The sequence below is a fragment of the Plecotus auritus genome (assembly GCF_963455305.1).
Source record: "Plecotus auritus genome assembly, chromosome: 4".
Lineage (NCBI taxonomy): Eukaryota > Metazoa > Chordata > Mammalia > Chiroptera > Vespertilionidae > Plecotus > Plecotus auritus.
Window position 1 is genome coordinate 137,398,947 of NC_137775.1, and position 19,958 is coordinate 137,418,904.

The following is a 19,958-nucleotide window of genomic DNA, read 5'->3' on the forward strand; positions in this document are numbered from 1 at the left end:
ATAGGGTCTCATTAAACACCTGTTGGTTTGAGCTGCATCCATGATTTGAGAGTTCATGGGGATCATAGGGAGCCAGAGCAGATGAAACCCTGTGGTATAAGAGAAAGGATCTAAGATCTTGTCCTTGATCTAATATTACTGCTCAAGGCCCCATTTCTTCCCTTTTATTTATTGAGATGCCATCAATAGGTGATCTCTAAGGTCTTTAGTGAAGGCAATGGATTCTGAAGTGCCTGAGTAAGAATCCCTGCTCTGCTGCTTACTATGAAAATCTCCAAGTCTTAGTTCCCTCCCCTTAAAAATGGGGTCAATAATGTAACACCTCATGCATTGAAAATTAAATGACTTACTCTAGATACCTTAAAATTATGTATAGCATATAATTGAGCACTATGTATATTTGTTATTTTCTAGCTCAGATAATGTGTGATATTAGCAGAAAAATCATCACCCCCATTATCTCTTCTATTTATGTAGTGCATGAAATTCCCTTTCTTTGCTTGCCAGATCAACTCCCTTTCATTTTTAAAGACTTATCTCAAATATCATCTCTTCTTCCAAGCCTGTGACTATTTCCGGCAGAATTTGGTCCCTTCCCTGTGCCAACATGAGTATTTTTTTTTTCCTGTTAATCCTCACCCTAGGATATTTTTCCATTGATTTTTAGAGAGAGTGGAAGGGTGGGGGAGAGACAGAGAAAGAGAAAAATCCATGTGAGAGAGACACATAGTTGCCTCCCACACACGCCCCGATCAGGACCTGGGTTTGAGTCTGCAACCAAGGTACATGCCCTTGATCAGAATCAAACTCAGGACCCTTCATTCTAAAGGCCAATGCTTAGCCACTGAGCCAAACTGGCTAGGGCAACCTGTGCATTTTGTATTGGTGACATTGTTATGTAATCTCTTGCTCACTAGCCCATGATTTCCTGTACCCAGCATAGTGCTTGTCCCATAGTAAATGCTCAAGAAATGTTAGTCAACAAATCAACAAATGACAAGTGCTGGCGAGGATGTGGAGAAAAAGGAACCCTCGTGCACTGCTGGTGGGAATGCAGACTGGTGCAGCCACTGTGGAGAACAGTATGGAGTTTCCTCAAAAAACTAAAAATGGAACTCCCATTTGACCCAGTGATCCCACTTCTAGGAATATATCCCAAGAAACCAGAATCACGAATCAGAAAGGATATATGCACCCCTATGTTCATAGCAGCACAATTCACCATAGCTAAGATTTGGAAACAGCCTAAATGCCCATCAGCAGATGAGTGGATTAAAAAGCTGTGGTATATCTACACAATGGAATACTACGCTGCGGTAAAAAAGAAGGAGTTCCTAGCATTTGCAACAACATGGATGGAGATGGAGAGTATTATGTTAAGTGAAATAAGCCAGGCAGAGAAAGATAAATATCACATGATCTCACTCATTTGTGGAATATAATGAACGGCATAGACTGATGAACAAGAACAGATCCAGAGACTGAGAAACGTCGAACAGCACGTCATACCTCAGGGAAGGTAGGGGAGGGTCGGGATAAGCGGGAGAGATCAACCAAGGGACTTGTGTGCATGCATATGAGCCTAATCAATGGACACAGACAACAAGGGGGTGGGGAATAAGTGGGGGGTGGGGGGTTATGGGGGAATAATTTGTGTTTTTGCCTCCCTGACAAAGTTTATATAAAGTTACAAAAAGAAATTGTCAGCCAGTTTGAAATTGAATTGCCATGGCCTAGAGCAAAGAATATCCTTACATGATATTATTCTACAATGTCATTACAATTTTAGATATTTTACAACAGCATACTGTACAATTATTCCAAACAAACTTACAAACTAATTCTTGGAATGTTTGGCAGCAATTTAAAAAAAAAAAAAAAAAAAAAAAAAGAGGACATGAAAGGATTTATTCCCTTTCAGAAGGAATTAAGGCACTGGGAAGGCACTTGAGCATTCTACATTGGCCCCTCTTTTTGTGCCAAGAGGGACCCTCTTCTCACAATCCAATTGCCCTCAGCTGTTGCCTGAGCTTTCTGTTCATGCTGAGCTTGAAGCCTCGTGGTGGCTGGTACCATGGATCTGTCTCTCGCCCAATTGTGTGAGCTGGGCCCTCCCTGGAGAAGAAACCTGAGTTCCCCGAGATATGTGATCAGTTCTGGGGCCCCGCCAGCAGGCCAGGGGATCCCAAGGCAGGTGCTGGGCGTGGAGGCCACGGGGGCATAGGCTACCAAGGAGATAGAACTGAACCTCACATCACCCTGCTTGGCCCCGGAGGATGACTGGTTAGCCAGAGACAGGTAAGATTCCTCAGGGAAGGAACAACCTAAGACAGGCGCAGTCGCAGAGGGGCCATCAGGAGAGAACTTGGGGATCATCAGAGGTGGGGCACAGACCCCCACCCTCCCAACCTTGCAGGGGCCTGAACCCTCGCCCCGTCTGAGGGAGGTCTCCTGCTCTCATGGCTGCTTTGCTTCCCACGCCCAGCTCAGATCGGGACACAGGTGACAGACAGTGTGACTTGGCCCAGCTCAGATTGGGACCCAGGTAACAGACAGAGACTTGGCTGACAGCAGCTGCCCTATATCTAAATCCAGCCTAGCACCAGGAATGCTCAGGGCCTACTCAAGAATGCAAATAATCCTTTCCACTAATATTTACAGGGTAAACTAAGATTGTTGGTAGAGTATTAAATTTGACAGTAAAATAATAATCAAGTTTTCAGATTAATTTAAATAGGCTAATTCAAATAAGTGAATATTCAAGAAAATTTAATTGTACTGGACAAAAAGCTGTTCCTAAAGTGTTAACTAAAATTTCTATTGGTAGTTCATCTCATGGTAAAATTCCTGAACATGCAATGAAACTAAAGCAGTCATATTTTTGTGCAAAAAATTAAAATTTAAAGTTATCAAGACTGCATTATAAAATTTACAAAAGCCTCCATTAATCAAAAAAGGGGGGATAGTAGGGTAATATCATGTAAGGAAAAATATCCTATAAGTAAATTACATCTAGAAAATTTTTACTTTACAAAATTAATTTTTATTTGTAATGCTAACAGCAAGACACCCATGAAAAACACACATGGTGTCTAAATAAGACAAAGGAAAATCGTTTGGGCAAAAATAAAAAGGATCCCAAATCAATTATATAGAAAAGATTCCTTTATTAACTTTCGGTTGAGAATATGTTTGTATATTTTCAGAAAACAACTCCAAGACCATGTGGATTCCTGCAACAGAGAGGAATTGACAGGTCTGCTCCAACCACGAAGACAAGAGGAGAAGCAGTCCAGAGATGGGAGATGCTGACGACGCCTTGCCACACTAGCAGTCAGCAGCTGTGCGTCGCAGCAGGTTGCCTAGGACCAAACCAGAGAGGGTTGGACCTGCATTGCCACCATGTGCCCACCATCCAGATATCATTGCTGACATGTACACATAAGGAACTGTTTGACATTGAAATGGGGAATCAGAACTGTTGGACATTGAAATTGGGACTCAAACATTTTTTGTTATATGTTTATTTCTAGTCTGCAGAGGCAAGATTTTTTAAAGGAAAGAAAAGGGGGGAAAATAGATACAGAAGCAAAGAAGCATTGAACAGACTGTCAAACTACAGTGGGAAGGCAGAGGAGGTTTTGTGGGGGTGGGGGGGGCTGTAAGAGATCAACCGAAGGACTTGTACGCATGCATATAAGCATAACCAATGGATAAAAGACACTGGGGGGGGGGCAGGTAAAGGCATGTACTGGGGGGAAGGGGAGGGTGGGGGAGGTCAATGGGGGAAAAAAAGAGACATATGTACTACTATTTTTAATACTTCAAACAATTAAAAAATGTAAAAAAAAATAAAAAAGAAATGTTAGATGAATAAATGGCAGACAAAGGAATTGGATCTAACTTCTAGTTCACTTATTTTTCCCTTATGTGTCCTGAAAACTAACATTAAAAAATTGAAATAAAAGTTGAGCTAAAAACAAAAATCTAACTTCTAAAAAATTCACTTACTCAATATATATTTACTAGAGGTCCGGTGCACGAAATTCGTGCATGGGTACAGTCCCTACGCCTGGCCAGTGATCAGGGCCGATCTGCAGGGCAACTGGCAGGGCGATTGGGTGGCCTCCACTGGCACCTGCCTTGGCTGGCCTGGCGCCGCCTGCTCACCAGCCTTGCTCCCTGCTGCCGCTGGTCGGGGCCTTCAGGCTGGGGGCAGCTCCTGCATTGAGCGTCTGCCCCCTGGTGGTCAGTGCATGTCATAGCAACCGGTGGTTCCACCAGTCATTTGCCATTCAGTCGATTTGCATATTAGGCTTTTATTATATAGAATTGAAGTTCTAAGTTCCAAGGACTGAGTCTATGGCCTGAGTATTCAGTGGGTAAAACACCAAAAGGAGCATTATTAATAATTTGGAGCGGCAGGCACGTACCAGGACTGTCCTGGACAAACAGGGAAATTAGATAATTATTGTAGGAAATTTATACCACAATGAAGAAAGTTGTCCAAAAAATGACCTTAGAAGTTCAATATAGATTGTCTGGACAACAAGCTGGGAAAAGAGAATTTCTTCCACTTTTCCCAACAAAAAGTGCTCACATAAGCTCAGTTCCCACAGAATTGGTGGCTTTCTCCTTCCAGCAGTGGGAACTATAACATCCAATGGGCTCCAAGGTCCCCAGGTGCTGGGCAACTGGCCCTCCCAGAGAACTTCTATAATTGCTTCCCAAATCCAGATTTTCCAGCATGAAGCAGACTTTATTCTCCTACTGACAAAGTTACTTTCACACTTTCTGTATAAGAAGTGAGAGCAAGAGGGAAGCCCCATTAGCATACAGAAATACACTAGTAACCCAGCAATGACCTGGTCCTCTGTGTAATCGCTGGAGGATGGGAAGGACCCATGCTTTCATTTCTGTTGATGTAAGTTTTATCTTACTGCAGTAAAGCCTATTCCTTAAATCATGTGATGCTGTAGAATTTATCTTGAATCCTGGTACACGCAGGAGGATGCACAGAGGATATCAGTATGCAATATAATGTAAGGACTTTATATTTTTTTGTAATTGTACTGGGGAGCCATTGAAGTGTTTTAAGTAGTGGAGTGAAGTGATTTAATTTACATTTTAAGGTCATTCTTGTGGCCATATGGAGACTCCATTTTGGGATAAGAGATCAGAAGTCAGAGAAATGAGGGAGGAGACCACAGAGTGGCTCAGATGAGAGATCCTGACAGCTTGGACCATGATGGAGGCAATAGAAATAGAAAATTCTGTATTTAAAAATAGGTAAGCCATTCATGAATTAATGTGGGGTGATAGAAAAGAGAAGAATCAAGTTAATTCTTAGGTGGTGGTATTTGCTAAAATAGGGAAGATTGGGGGTGAGAGATTTTAAAAAATGAGACTAAGAATTTTGAGTATGTTAATTTTCAGATGTCTGTAATAGAGCCAAGTAAAGAAATCAAATAGGTAGATGAATATGGGATTATAGTGCTCAGAAGGGTGGTCTCATAAAGTTGTGCATGTGGATGGCATTAAAATAATGAAAATAATATGCATTATAAACCTATTGACAGGAGTTGCAGTATGAAAATGGCATTATAGGTTAAACAGTTTGCCTTTTCTTCTTGAAAGTCACCCAGAAATCCAAGGAGAGTGAGAAACAGAAATGTATGTTAAATCTTTGATGAAACTAGGAGACAACTAAAACTCCAAACCACAGAATTGGTGGAAGGACCGGGTATCATTCAGAGTCCAGTCAGGAAAATGGAAGCCAGTATAAGTATTCTCAAAAGAGGGAATTTAATGTAAGGGATTATTTACAGGAATGAGGCAAGAGGGGAGAAGGAAGGGGTTCTGCAGGAGCCAAAAGGGAGACAGTGTCATACCCAGAGATCAGAAATGGTAACATCCCTGGGCTGGAGCCTCTGAGCCTGCACCTGTTGCTGCGTTCCTGGAGAAGTGTTTATAAGTTGTTTCTGGTGTGGTGAAGGGGTACAGCCTTGGGCAGGGCTAGCAGCACTGAATAGATGTTTACTTCCAGGTTCCTGCAGTCTGTATTCCCATCCTTTTTCTAATCAAAGGGACTGCCACCAAGTGCCACCCTGTTGGAGCAAGAAGCAGGATTTTTATTTCTCCTTCCTTCCCATCTGCCAGTTTTCATATTGGCAGACACTAACAGCAAGGCATCTGGAAAGGGAGTCTGGGAAATGATTTGTAGAATCCTGGACCCCATGGTGTAGAGCAGAGTGTAGAAGGTGCTTAAGAGTCGTCAAGTAAATAGCTAGAATAGATTGCCAAAAGCAATGGTGATCAAATTGATCTGGGATTTGATTTACAAGCTAGTAACTTAGCCTATCACTGTTTCATGCTTGCTGGCAGAAGACATGAAACTTCTGGGTCAGAGTGAAGTGATCACATTAATCACAGCACAGCAAGCAGCATGAATATCAGCATGTTTGTATCAGTTCCACCTGTCCAGCAAGTCCCATAAAGGCAACACAGAGAGCCCAGATGGATTTCATTGTGCAGAGGTGCACTGAGCTTGGGAAAATCACTGCTTTTATAGTGAGCAGTAAGCAAGACTGCTGTTTGTCCTGGAGGGGGACATGACCTCTACCTTCTTCAAGGTTGCTTGCAGCAAACAACACTAAAAAATGGCCCAGCTGAAGCCTGGTCAGAGCCTTGCATATTTAGCACATCTGGCAAGATGTATAGGAGCATGAGAAACCTCTGGAGGAGTGTCTCTCCCCAGTGTCCGGTAGGAAATGACTGGTTGGACATTTTTGGGTAACACTAAAAGAATGGGGCCTATACCTGGTGTTTATTGTATCATGATAGTGAAAACATCTGGGCAATGGACACCTGTTCTGTTTTTGTAAAACAGTTTTATCAGTTTGGGGGTTGGAACTGAAAGGAATAAATGAGACCTGTGTTAATTCTGAGTGGGAAAACTGTACAGCACTGTGCAAGGGGATTGTGTACAGTATGAGACCAGGATTGACAAAATGTGCCTTGTCCACATTAGCAATAGACAGAATATGTGAATGCATATGTGTTTGAGGATGACCCTTCAGGACTCTGATGAGAGGCTCACTATGCAGGCTTATTACTTGCCATTGAGTACTCTCCAGATAAGTGTTTTAAGGACCTGGAAGCCTGCACTCCATTTATCATTATTTATATTGCTGATCTTTCTGCTGTGTCCATGTGACCATGCTCATCAGATCAGCATTGTTAACAGGTATCCAAGACTGGTCTTGATGTCATTCTGAGTGTACTGCTGATGTTTATCAGCACAGTTGTCATGCAGATTAGTATCAGAAGCAGGAGTGATGCAAAGACCTGGACCATTATGTCTAAGTCCCTGTGGAGAAAGTGTCAGGATAATGAAGGGAGAGAAGACGATATTGGGCTGCATGCCTCGTTAGTCTGCTGACCTGGGGTTTGAGGTCTATTCTCTCAGCTCACTCTCTTTAGGGTCACCCAACTGAAAAATCTCAACTGCTGTCAGGAGGGCCCCTCCACTCTCTTTCTGAGTGGTGTGGTGGTATTGTGCCCTGGAGAACTGCTCTATCAGTTAGGGTTCCTCTATACTCTGACTACACTCTTGTAAACATGGGCATATCTCAGAGATGCTGCAGGTTTAGTTCAGACCATCTTAATAAAGCAAATAACACAAAAAAGCAGGTCACACAGTTTTTGTTTGCTTATTATTTTTCCAGTGCATAAAAGTTATGTTTACACTATACTGCAGTCTGTTGTGTGCAATAGGATTATGTCTAAAAATGTACATTCCTTAATTAAAAATACTCTATTGCTAAAAAATGCTAACCATCATCTGAGCTTGTTGAAAAAATGGTGCTGATACACTCGCTCAACACAGGATTGCCACGACCTTTCAATTTGAAAAAAAGCAGTATATGTAAGGCACAGTAAAGGAAAGCTCCAATAAAATGAGGTGTACCTGTAGCCCTCCTTTTAAAATAACCCTTTTTAGAACTCATAGAATGATCTAGCTTGTGCCAATTGTTTCTTGTCATGGCCCTGACTGATGCACTTGCTTTGATCTTTGACTCAAAAGAACGGTTTAGAATACAGCATGATCTCTCAGTTGTCATTCTAAATGTTTGCAGCCTGCAGTCCAAGAGCCAAGGATCTGATACCATGGCTGTGGTATTGATCCCCCCAACAAACTGCGTTTAAAGCTGCAGGTTTGACTTGCAATGTCTATGTGATTATTTTGGTGGCTCATGGTCAGCATCCATTTTGGAAGCAGCCATTACTAATGCAATGACATTTAGTCATAGTATGATAATTTTAGTATTTATGTTAAAAATTGTAATGGTATAACTGTGGGCTTATAATTCATATCAGCAGACCCTGATGGAATAATAGCAGTGGTAGTGATGGTATCCAACAAAGTCTTTGAACTCTGGTCACCAGCTAATGTGGTGCCCATTGTCCTTGGCAAGGATCAAAAGACAAGGAAGGAAAATTATAGTTAACCCTGAATTGCTAAAAATTGGTTTATAAAAAGTTACAAGTTCTACCTTTGGAAGGGGTAAAAGTAATAGACTAGTAAAAATGTGTGATCAAACATGAAATAGTATGTGACATATAATCCAATATGTTGGATATTCTAAACCTTGTTCTCATTGGTTAATTCTAACACATGGATGGGGGACCTTAGTGTTTTTCTTCTTATGAGGGGATGTAAAAGGTGTTATAATAACAAAACTCTGGATCTAGAACTGAGGCCATCAGAAAACCACAACAGGGTGGGTGGTAGGTTGTGGGATAAGCCCTATAACTGTGGTCCTCTTACAGTACTCCCTGAGATAGCTGGGAATTGGCCTCCTGATTCTGCAGCACGCAGCTCTGGGAGCATTTGGCCAGGCTGTTATGTTAGCCTGAGAAAGCTGAGGGGGATTAAAGAGTACTATGCTTATGCCCAAGTGGACTCTGCAGTGTTCTGAAATCATATTGTACACCACGTGATGCCAGGATTGAGGAGGCTCACTTGGCTCAGGTGAGTGGCTCCTTGGCATGCATTCAGAAGATCCTGTCTTGCTCATTCAGACTTATCATCTGCTACTCTGTGAGGTCCTTTTGAGAGGACCTAAAAGCATAACCTTCTGTCTTTCATTGGGTAATGTTGAACTCCCTATATCTTGATTTCTCTCCGTCCTCCAGATAGATACTGTGTTTTCAAACAGTATTTATCACAACTCATTAGTAGGTTGAAAAATCAAGTTTGTGATCAGCAAGGAACATTGAAGGAAGTAGAATATGATAGAAAATATCAGAAAGCCACCCATATGGGGAAATATGGTTTTGTGAAACCTTCGTGTTCCCAAACACACATGTATATATAACATACTTATATTTAGATTGTGCCATTATATATATATATATATATATATATATATATATATATATAATATAAAATATTATTGTTAGTCATGGTCAACATTTGTAAGGCATTGCTGTAGATAAATAAGCCTCCTTTGCTTGACAAGTGCTATCTATGTGTGATCTCCGTCAGCTTAACTACTTATCAATATGGGGTAGGCAAAAGTAGATTTACAGATGTTCGTATGGAAAAAGACATGCAGGTTATGATAATTACAGTATTTTATTAACTGAAAAGGATGTCACAATGGCACAGTGCTCAGAGGTAAGTGCTCGAATTGCCGGCCTTTGTTATTTACACGTTCTCGTAGTCTTTGAAAATCAGTAAAGGAACGTGGATATCAGTGACCTGCCTGGGTCATCCCACTGCCTCCCAAGGTGGTTGAACTCAGATCTGCTTCTGCTCACAACTACACAGTGGTCATGTATTTTGAAAATTCGTATTTTGAATAGCTTATTTGCTGTGTTCCATTACTGCTATCATGCAGGTGTTTGGGTAGCTGATATATGTTATATTTCTGATAATATTGCTCACTGGGGAGGAACTTGGGGCCCCCAAGTAAGGCACACTTCAAGAGGCACAGTAGTGGTAGTGGCTGAACTTTTTCTATTTATAGACTTGGCCTTCCTCCAGGGTGATTCTGGGGAGCACTTGACAGTGCTTTATGGTGGAATTCTGTTATTTCCCCATTCTGTGTCTCCTCCTTCTTGATCATTTGTGTGACTCTTCCAGTGACACTCACTTTTCTGTTCTGGGTGGCTCAGAGCCCTGCTTCCTTTGAAATTGAGTCCAAGTCCTCCATCTTCTTTCTGACTCACATCTCTCCCTTCTCTGTGTGACACTGGACACGACTCTATTTGCATGTTGGCAACAAGCAGCTGAGTTTAGATCACAGATCCATGTTATCTGTGAAGAGGACAGACTAACCCGAAAGAGCCAGAGAGGTTTCCATAAACTGTGCTCTACAGCAGCCTAAACTGGGAAAAGAAAAGAGACAGGTTCAGTGAAGCAGCAGATAGAGGCAACAGGTTCATAGGGAGAAATTTCAAATCAGCAAGGCGCTTGTACAGCAGCAGAAAGAACAAAGATCAGGTCTGCCTGGTAGCTGGAATGTCAGGACTCACCAAGTGGGTGGTTCTCTTTCTTTCTGTCACTCAGTTTGTTCTGGGAATGTTGGTGAATGGCTTCATTGTGCTGGTCAATGGCAGCAGCTGGGTCAAGAGCAAGAAAATCTCCTTGTCTGACTTCATCATCACTAACCTGGCTCTCTCCAGGATTGTTCAGCTATGGATTCTCTTGTTGGATTGTGTAAAAGAAATATTATTTTTCAAATTACATAATGATTGGGTATTAGTGCAAGTTATTGATATTTTCTGGACATTTACAAATCATCTGAGCATTTGGCTTGCCACCTGTCTGGGTGTCTTCTACTGCCTGAAAATCGCCAGTTTCTCCCACCCCACATTCCTCTGGCTCAAGTGGAGAGTTGCCAGGGTGGTTGTATGGATGATGTTGGGTGGGCTGCTCTTATCTTGTGGTGATACCATGTCTCTGATTCATGAGTTTAAGATCTATTATGTTCTCCAGGGAGCTGATGACTCAGGGAATGTGACTGAGCACTTTAGAGAGCTAAAGAATAAATATGAGGTGATCCATGTTCTTGGGACACTGTGGAATCTCCTTCCCCTAATTGTGTGTTTGGCCTCCTACATCCTACTCATCCTCTCCCTGGGGAAGCACACGCGGCAGATGCAGCAGAACAGAACCAGCCCTAGTGATCCAAGCACCGAGGCCCACAAGAGAGCCATCAAAATGGTCCTCTCCTTCCTCTTTCTCCTCCTGTTTTACATTCTTGCCTATTTACTCACATCATCCCATTATTTCCTACGAGGAACTTTGACGACTAAGATGATTACAGAAGTAAGTGCAATGTTTTATCCTGCCTGCCACTCGTGTATTCTCATTCTGGGAAACAGTAAGCTGAAGCAGACGTTTGTGGAGCTGCTCTGGTGTAAGTCTGGTCATCTGAAGCCTGGATCCAAGGAACGCTTTTCCCCATGAAACGACAGAGGGGATAGGAGAGAGCAGTATGAGAAAGACAGTAATGCTAACCTGTCCCCCCTGGGACACTTCTCTTGCCTCTCTTTGCATGGTTGTTTTGGAGACCATAAAACAGTCTTTGGAAAATGTCAGTATATTTAGAGCACTGTCACTATGTAGACATAGAGTTGTATTTTAATAACTATGAGCTCAACGCAGTGAGCTGATATCTAGCTTTAAGGTAAAGTTTATACTGACAATGATAAGCTTTTGTAAGTAAAACAGTGTAGTGGATTTGAGGGAAAGAGCAAAAGCATTGTAGTCCCACAGACTTTGGTTTGAATTCTGATTCTCTCCATTTTTCAAGACTTTTGTCCTTAAGTGAGCTACTTTAATCACCTGTCTGATCTTCTCATCCCTCATTTTAAAATGTGGACTGTGAGATCACCTCACAGGGTCTTAGAGATGCATGAAACCTTGTGTGCCAGCATTTTAGCACAGTATATTGTATAAAGTGCTAACAGGTGAAGCTCTCATTGTAACTGACCGTGAACTGTGCAGCAGTTGCCACAAGATACCAATTTCCACAACTCCATGTGTGATGACCAATGCTGAGGAATGACAATCAAGACCCTTGGATCCTATTTCCAATCCAGTCTTCCAGTGGTGAAGTCATTTTCCTTCTATTGCAATTATCCTTGCATTCCTTTGCTATTTTGCTAAAGTAAAATTTCAAGTACTTTTATTTTTTAGATTGAGCAAAAGTCCAAGCATTTTTAAAATGACCCCAGATAGACATCTGCTTTTAAATTTTCAGAGTTTTATTTAAAAATAATATAAGTAGTTTTTATAAGTTTAATCACATTTATTTTAGTACAATTACATAGGCATTGATTTACTTCCTATCACTGAACAGTGGCTACAAGTCAATGAGAACATTATTGCTTAAGATCACGAAGAATTATCAAACTTGTCAACTACCCAGGACACATGGCAGTCCTAATCAGGATTTTATCCCTAATGGGGCTCTCCCAGATGAAGCTATTGGAATGTGGACCGAGAGCCTGGGTTCCAATCCTGACCCCTGGCCCTTAGGAACTAGGTGACTTTGGGGAAGTTCCTTAACCTCTTTCTATTTCACTTTTCTTGTTTATAAAGTGGGAATGGTATTTTGTTGGTAGAATTGTTGGAAGGAATGCGTGAGTTAACAACATGAAAAATGCTTCGAGTCCCACATGGAGTAAAAATACTCAATAAATATTGCTATTGATATTGTTCTTATTTTGTTATATTTTGACATAGCATGAAGGATCACCACACTACTTGCATTTGGTCATATGTAACCAGAAATCGATTTTAGGATGGTTCTGGGATTTATATATTCATTTCTAAAATTACTGGAATAAAATGTCATTTGATCTGTTTGCTTTCAAATTAATGCTTGCCTCTTGAAGTTGCTGGGAAACGTTATAATTAAAACATAACTTAAAATTCTCTTTGAAAAAGGCATCTGTTGAAACTTAAAAGAATGATTTAATATTCATTCCTAGTTTACCAAAATGGATTCTGAAACAGGTCTTTCTGTAATTGGTAGAAATCTCTGCTTCTCTTCAGCACAGAGCAGTTTAGCAGAGGAGATCCATGCTGTCTGGATTGGCATCTGCTTGTTCACCCTGACCCACCCCCTACGCTCAGTTTCATCCTTACCCACTCTTGCTCACTTGTTGCTATTTCTGTCACTTTGACAACTTCTCTGACTACCTCTGACCTTCTGGTTCTCTGCCCTTCCCTGAATTCCTGATTCTGCCTTCTGCTTCAGGCATGGGATTTTCCTCTTTTTTTAATGGAACATGACATTTTCCTGGAGATTTTGGCTTGGCTGCTGTTTGGTTCTTGGTGCCTTTGGCTAGCTTCTGAAGGCTCCCTCCCTTCTATTTCCCTGTGGCTCCATTAAACCCTACCCTGACCTAACAGATTTAGATATGGTGCAGTGAACATGCTAAAGTTACCACTACTGTTCATTCCACTAGAGCCTGGTGTGTGGCTGGAAAACCTGGAATTCCCTGGGTGGGAGTCTGCTGTGGGAGTGCAGTTGGCTGAGTGCCAGCTCCTCATTGAATCCCAGGGCGTGGGGAAGAATTACCTAACTAATACCTCAGGACCAGTTTTGAGAAACACTGGAAGGGGCCATCTTGTTTGTTTTGTTTTGCTTTCAATGAATTAGCTTGAGTTGCTAAACCCCTTAAAACTCTTAAATCTAGTTGTTTGCTGCACAAGGGACCAGAGCATGGCTTGCCTCCACTACAACCAGGTTCCCAGGGTCAGAGCATGGGGATGAGAATTGTCCCTGCATTGGGAGTTCAATTATATGTTAGAGGTTGTTCCTAAGGCCACATGTGTCCTCTGCACACATCTACCTGGTGTATTGGGGAGGACTTTACCATGTGACTCAATAGCAACTTATGTCAGTAGCTCATGAGACCTTCCAAGTTTCCATCAGAACCTCTATTTTAAATTGCATAGGATTACTTCTCATTTTTAGCACTCTCTGACCTCTTGGGCCAAATTCATAGATCTTGACAATTAATGAGTTTGGGTCCAGGAGAGTGATCAATGAAAACGATAACAGCAAGAATACATTCCAAAATTTCTCAGTTTCAGTGCTTACCAGTGCTATTTGCCTTATGCAATATCCCTTCTCTTTCCCAACCGTTGATGAATAGGGCTAGCTAGAGCATCTTAAAGTTATGTTTGTAATTTTCTTGACTTTGGATAAGTGGAAAGTCAATGTTATTTGTTCCTATTCTGCAAGAAGTTCTTTTTTAAGAGAGCAAAAGTGGCTTATAAACTCCAAACAACTGCTGCTGACAATTGTATATTATTTTCTGGTATTTCTGCATTTTGCTGGACTAGAAGTATGTACAACATAGTGGTTAAGAGAGTTAGTTCTGAATCACACACATTTGGGTTCAAATCTTGACTCCACAACACTAATTAGATGCATGTTCTGTGGCAAGTCACCAAACCTCCTTGGACTTCAGTTTCCTTCACTATCAAATAGGCTTACTTCATAGGGATGGTGTGAGGATTAAATAAAACAATGTATGGAAAGTATCTTAGCAACTAAAGCATAGTAAATGCACTACAATATTATTAGTATTTTAATCCAGGTTTGAGTCTGGAGTATGTAGCTCATGGTGTCCTACTCTTACGACAGTGAATCCATGAACTTTCTTGTTGCTGGTGGTATAAGAGGACATGGAAGGAGCAGACCTCCCAGTCCCCAAGGGACGGTGGGAAGGAGAGAGAGAGAAAAAAAGGGATTTCAGTAGAACAGGTGAGATTCCTGATCCCAGGCCCCTCCTCCCTCCCCCCCGCCCCGCCCCCCCGTGAGAACTGCTTGAAATCTGTCTGTTGGCAGTTGGTAGGAGCAAAGCACAGGCAAAATCAGTCTTGAATGCTGGCAGGGCAAGCAGCAACCAAGGGACAAGGACCTCTTTCTGGAAGCCTGAGGAGACAAGGATACTAAGAGAGAGGTTGGGACACTTCTCTGCCACCAGGAGGCAGAATTAATCTCTCCCTTCTCCCCATATACCTGGATCCTAATTAAAGGAGAGAAGTATGGCACAGGGAGGATGTCTCAGAGATTTCTGATCCCACTTTTAGGAATATATCCTAAGAAGCCTAAAACACGAATCAGAAAGAACATATGCACCCCTATGTTCATAGCAGCACTATTTACAATAGCCCAAGTGCCCATCAGTAGATGAGTGGATAAAAAGCTGTGGTTGCCTGGCTGGCATGGCTCAGTGGTTGAGCGTCAACCTATGAACCAGGAGGTCACAGTTCGTTTCCCGGTCAGGGCATATACGCAGGTTGCAGGCTCGATCTCCAGTATGGGGAGTGCAGGATGCAGCTGATAAATGGTTCTCTCTCATCATTGATGTTTCTGTCTCTCTCTCCCTATCCCTTCCTCTCTGAAATCAATAAAATATATATTATAAAAGAAAAAAAGCTGTGGTACATATATACCATGGAATACTATGCAACAATAAAAAAGGATCTCTTACTGTTTGAGGCAGCATGGAGGGACCTGGAAAGTATTATGCTAAGTGAAATAAGCCAGTCTGAAAAAGACAAGTATTACATGATCTCACTCATATGTGGATCTAATGAACAAAGTAAACTGATGAACAAAATAGATCCAGAGACATAGAAGCATGGAACAGACTGACGAATCTCAGAGGGAAGGCGGGGGTTGGTGGGAAAAGATCAACCAAAGAACTTGTATGCATATGAAGGTCTGGGGCAGGGGGGCGGGGGCGGGCTAGTTGGGGTCAATGGGGAAAAGGGGGGATATATGTAATGCTTTCAACAATAAAGATTAAAAAAAATAAATCTGAAGAGACTGAACATTTTTCTGAAGACATTTTTCACATTATCCCATTGGGTTAAACACATCCCTCAGCCAGTAGGTGGGGGCTCAGGACATAAACCATATTGCTTATAGATAAAATTAAGAACCTTAGGTTTTCTCTGTACATCTGAGTTTTCAGAGTAAGTATATTTTGTTTGACTCCACTATTATTAAATTGTCATTGTGACTTAGTGGAACTGGCCAGGTGACCAGAACAATATTTCCAGGTTAACCCTGGAAAATATATTTTCAGAAGTTCATGGGTGGAGTTTCTTGGCCTTGATATCTGGTTGTTGCCAACTAGGTACTTCCAGCCAGAGAGAAATATTTACGAAATGTTCGTGGCAGCAGAAGTTTTCTTATTGCTCAGCGAGCAGATCTCTTTGAGAAAGGGGTGGGTCTGGCCAGTTGCTGCTTGCTGCTGTAATAGTCCAGGAGTAAATACATTTCTCACCCCTATTTTGATTCTGGCTTATCTTGATTTCAGTTTACTCATTCATACCAGACATTCATCTAACACTTTGCACCAAGCACTATGCTAGATCAGTTGCTGTTCTCAAAAACATCCTAGCTGGTGGGCAGTAAAGACATCTCTGCATCATTGAAACAGGTGCTTCAGCTCTGAGGAAGGGATCATCTTAGCACAGAGGGTCTGACTCTGGTGATCTTTGTGTCTAGCTCCCTGTTGTGGCAGTCATGAAAATACAAAGTTCTCTACGGTAGCCACATACTTGACAGATGGCTCCAGCTGCTGAGATCCATCCCTTTGAGGCCACACTTCCTGAAGGCTGCTCTCACCTAGTGATGGAGCACTGTGGGGTTACTAAGGCAGGTTAATTCTGTTGACATGAGACCCTTCAAACAGGCACTTTGGACCCAAGGACTCTTTATAAGCTTGATTGTACCTTTTTTTGGAACTGTGCTGCAGTCTGGGGCCCTGCCTACCCATTCTTTTCCTTTCCCCCTCCCCTTTTTATGGGTATCAGACCTACATTACTGTCTGAATATTCTGTCCACCTTCCCTTCCTCCCTCCCACCTAAAATTTTTTGCAAGTCTAATGCCATTTCAGCCTATGCTTCTTGTTATGAAAAGATATGTGGGTTTGTTTTGTTTTGTTTTATTTTCTTTAAATGCACTAGAATTCTGGAAATTGTCCCAGACTTTTCCTTCTCCTTCAGCTTCAGTATTCATCTTCCATTTGGCCACTAGATCCATTTGGTTGTACTTTGCAAACATTTCTCTCAAATGTCCCTCAGACTCGATTTCTACTTTTCAACCCATCAGAGTGACTGCAATAGGTTCTAACTAGTTTCCTGTTCCCAATTCCATCCCTTTTCAGCAAGACATATCTACATTACTTGAATTATGTTCTTCATACAGTGAAAAGACAATCATAATACTCCTCTCTGAAATCCTGCAATGCTGTTCATTGCTTTGGATAAAGTCCAAACTTCTTATGTTGGAACATAAAGCCATTTGTCATTTGGCTCTTATTTTCCTATTTAGCTTCATCTTCCCACTCCTTACTTTCCCTAAAGAACCTTGAACTGCTTTACTTCTCAAACGTGCCATACTATTCTAGCTGCTACACTTCTGTGTAAGCTGCTTTCTTTGTCTAAACTTCCCTCTCTCACTCATCAGCTTTATTAATGTTTCTTACCCTCCCAGACCTGCCTCCTCCAGGCTCTCTCAGAAAAAGTTAAGCACTTATTCTGTGTGTTTTCAAAAATGTGCATGCATCTGATTGTGTTATTAAAATGATTATTTATGTTGAAAGTCATTACTTACTATGGGACAAGTAGTTCACTCTTATTTATCTTTCCAGTTTCATCTCTGACCACTTCTTCCTCTTTGCATCCCTTCATCCTTCTGTTTTCTGAACCTACCACACACTTTGTCACCTCTTTCTCATACAGTATCCTTCCTCCCACCCTAGCCTTTTGCTTGGATAACCACTTTGCATCTTTAAGACTTTTATATGTCTCCTTAAGGGAGCCTTTTCTGAACTCCCAAGGCTGGGTGAAATGTCTCCCCTGAACATCCCAATGCACCCTTTGTTTTTCCTTATTATAGCTCCTAATACACTGATGTACAAGTCTATTTGTCTTTCTCTCCTGCTATTTGTCTGCCTCTCCCGCTATTCTGTATGAGTTTTGAAGGCAGGATATGAGTTATTATTCTCTGTTTCCTAGCACCTTATGTATTAGTGCCTGGATGATAATAACAATTTAGTGAATGAACAAACCAATGAGGGGCAGCCTGGTATAGTTGAAAGAGCTCAGTCTCAGAAAGACCTTCTAACTTAGCTACTATGCTTTTTGGCAGTCACTTTCTTGATCTTCATTTCTTCACCCAAAAATAGGGATAACCATATCTCACTCCTGGAAGTATTTTAGTGTTAACCGAATTTTACAATGTCCTGTGCATTGCTGGAGACATAGTAAGCACTCAGAAAAGCCAAAGAACTGTAAGCTCCCTTCTTTCTTTCTCCTAAGCCAGTGGTCGGCAAACTCATTAGTCAACCGAGCCAAATATCAATAGTACAACAATTGAAATTTCTTTTGAGAGCCAAATTTTTTAAACTTAAACTATATAGGCAGGTACATTGTTATTAACTTAATTAGGGTACTCCTAAGCTGGCCTTTGCTAAAAACTCAAGGGGCCAAAGAGCCGCATGTGGCTCGTGAGCCACAGTTTGCCGACCACTGTCCTAAGCAATATTGGCACTCTTTTGAAAACAATTCAAAGTTTGTAATTCTTATTCATTCGTGACTGATCTCATTCTTCAAAGCCTTCATCAGGCTAAGCTAAGCCATCCTTTTGCTTTGACTATTTGCCCTAAAGGTTTCCCTACAGATCTGTCACGTAGCAAAGTTTGGACTCATGACTGCAGTGTACCCACCAGGGAGTCTTCTTGTGCTCTAGTGAATAGTCAGATGTACAAGACTGTTTTAGGCCACTGTGGCACTGGTCTACTCAGGTGGATATAGATGAGGATCCAGCTCACCAGCAGGGCAGTGTCAGGCCTTCCTCTTTGCAGAGTCATTGCTGCCCATCACACAGCTCGCTAGCAAGGAGATGAGATCCACAGTTGGGTAAGAGCGGGAGCTGCCTTAAAATAAAACCTTCATATCCCCAAGGAGCCAATTTGTTTTGTAATAATTTCATAGACATGGCTTTTGGGGTCAAGCCATGGGACAAACATACAGGAAGAGTCACCATACTCAGGGAACTCCAAAGCAGAGATCTTCGTAAGATACTTATATTTGACTGAAGGGCAAATTCTCGTGAAGAGGGGAAAAGGGCTTTAACACTTGCCCCACATTGAATCCTTCAGAAATAACTTCTGACAGAACCAGTTTACTGATCATACTAACCAACTGGATCACATTTTTAAAAAAATCCTCACCTGAGGATGTTTTTTCCCCTTTGATTGTTAGAGCGAGTGGAAAGGGAGGGAGGGAAAGAGGGAGGGATGTGGAGGGGAGAGAGAGAGAGAGAGAGTGAGAGAGAGAGAGAGAGAGAGAGAGAGAGAGAGAGAGAGAAACATAGATTGGTTGCCTGGAAAGGTAACATCAGCATGGCCAGAATGACAGCTGTGACGTGAACAAATGAGAGGGGTGAGAGAAGTTGGATTCAGGTAATTCATGGATGTGTGGATGGTGGGATGGGTGCATAGAAGTAAGGCATGGGGATTCCCGCCATATTCTGGGCTTGCTGTGAAGAAAGCTGCACTCACTGTGGAGCAGTGACAGAAACAGTGCTAGGAGGAACTCTATCGTTTGGCTTTGCAGTCCTTGGAGCCTGCCATAACTCCTCCCTTCAGCTCTCCTTCTCTTGAAGGAGTGGATTCCCAGGTCCACCTTTGCTGTTTGAATTAGGCATTTCTAAAGAAAACAGGATATGAATGAAGAAATAGTAATATAATTCTTGGAAGATTTGCATCTCAGTAAAAACAGTGGCTCCTAGACCACTAATGGCTCATTTGCCACACGGGGGAAAAATGAAAAAGGAAATGTCCCTCCTGGCTGGATGCTGGTGGCTCCTTGTACATTTCAGTATTTCTCCTGTTCCCAACATCA

The 19,958-nt window shown here is 41.9% G+C and overlaps 1 protein-coding gene across 1 annotated transcript; it reads left to right on the forward strand.

Annotated features, from left to right (window-relative positions):
- Positions 1-10,528: 10,528 nt before the first annotated feature.
- On the forward strand, positions 10,529-11,479 carry TAS2R3 (taste 2 receptor member 3; the record flags this gene model as incomplete). The annotated part of the gene is made up of 1 exon (XM_080664638.1): positions 10,529-11,479. One exon carries the CDS (start codon positions 10,529-10,531, stop codon positions 11,477-11,479), a length of 951 nt encoding a protein of 316 aa, XP_080520764.1.
- Positions 11,480-19,958: the final 8,479 nt, after the last annotated feature.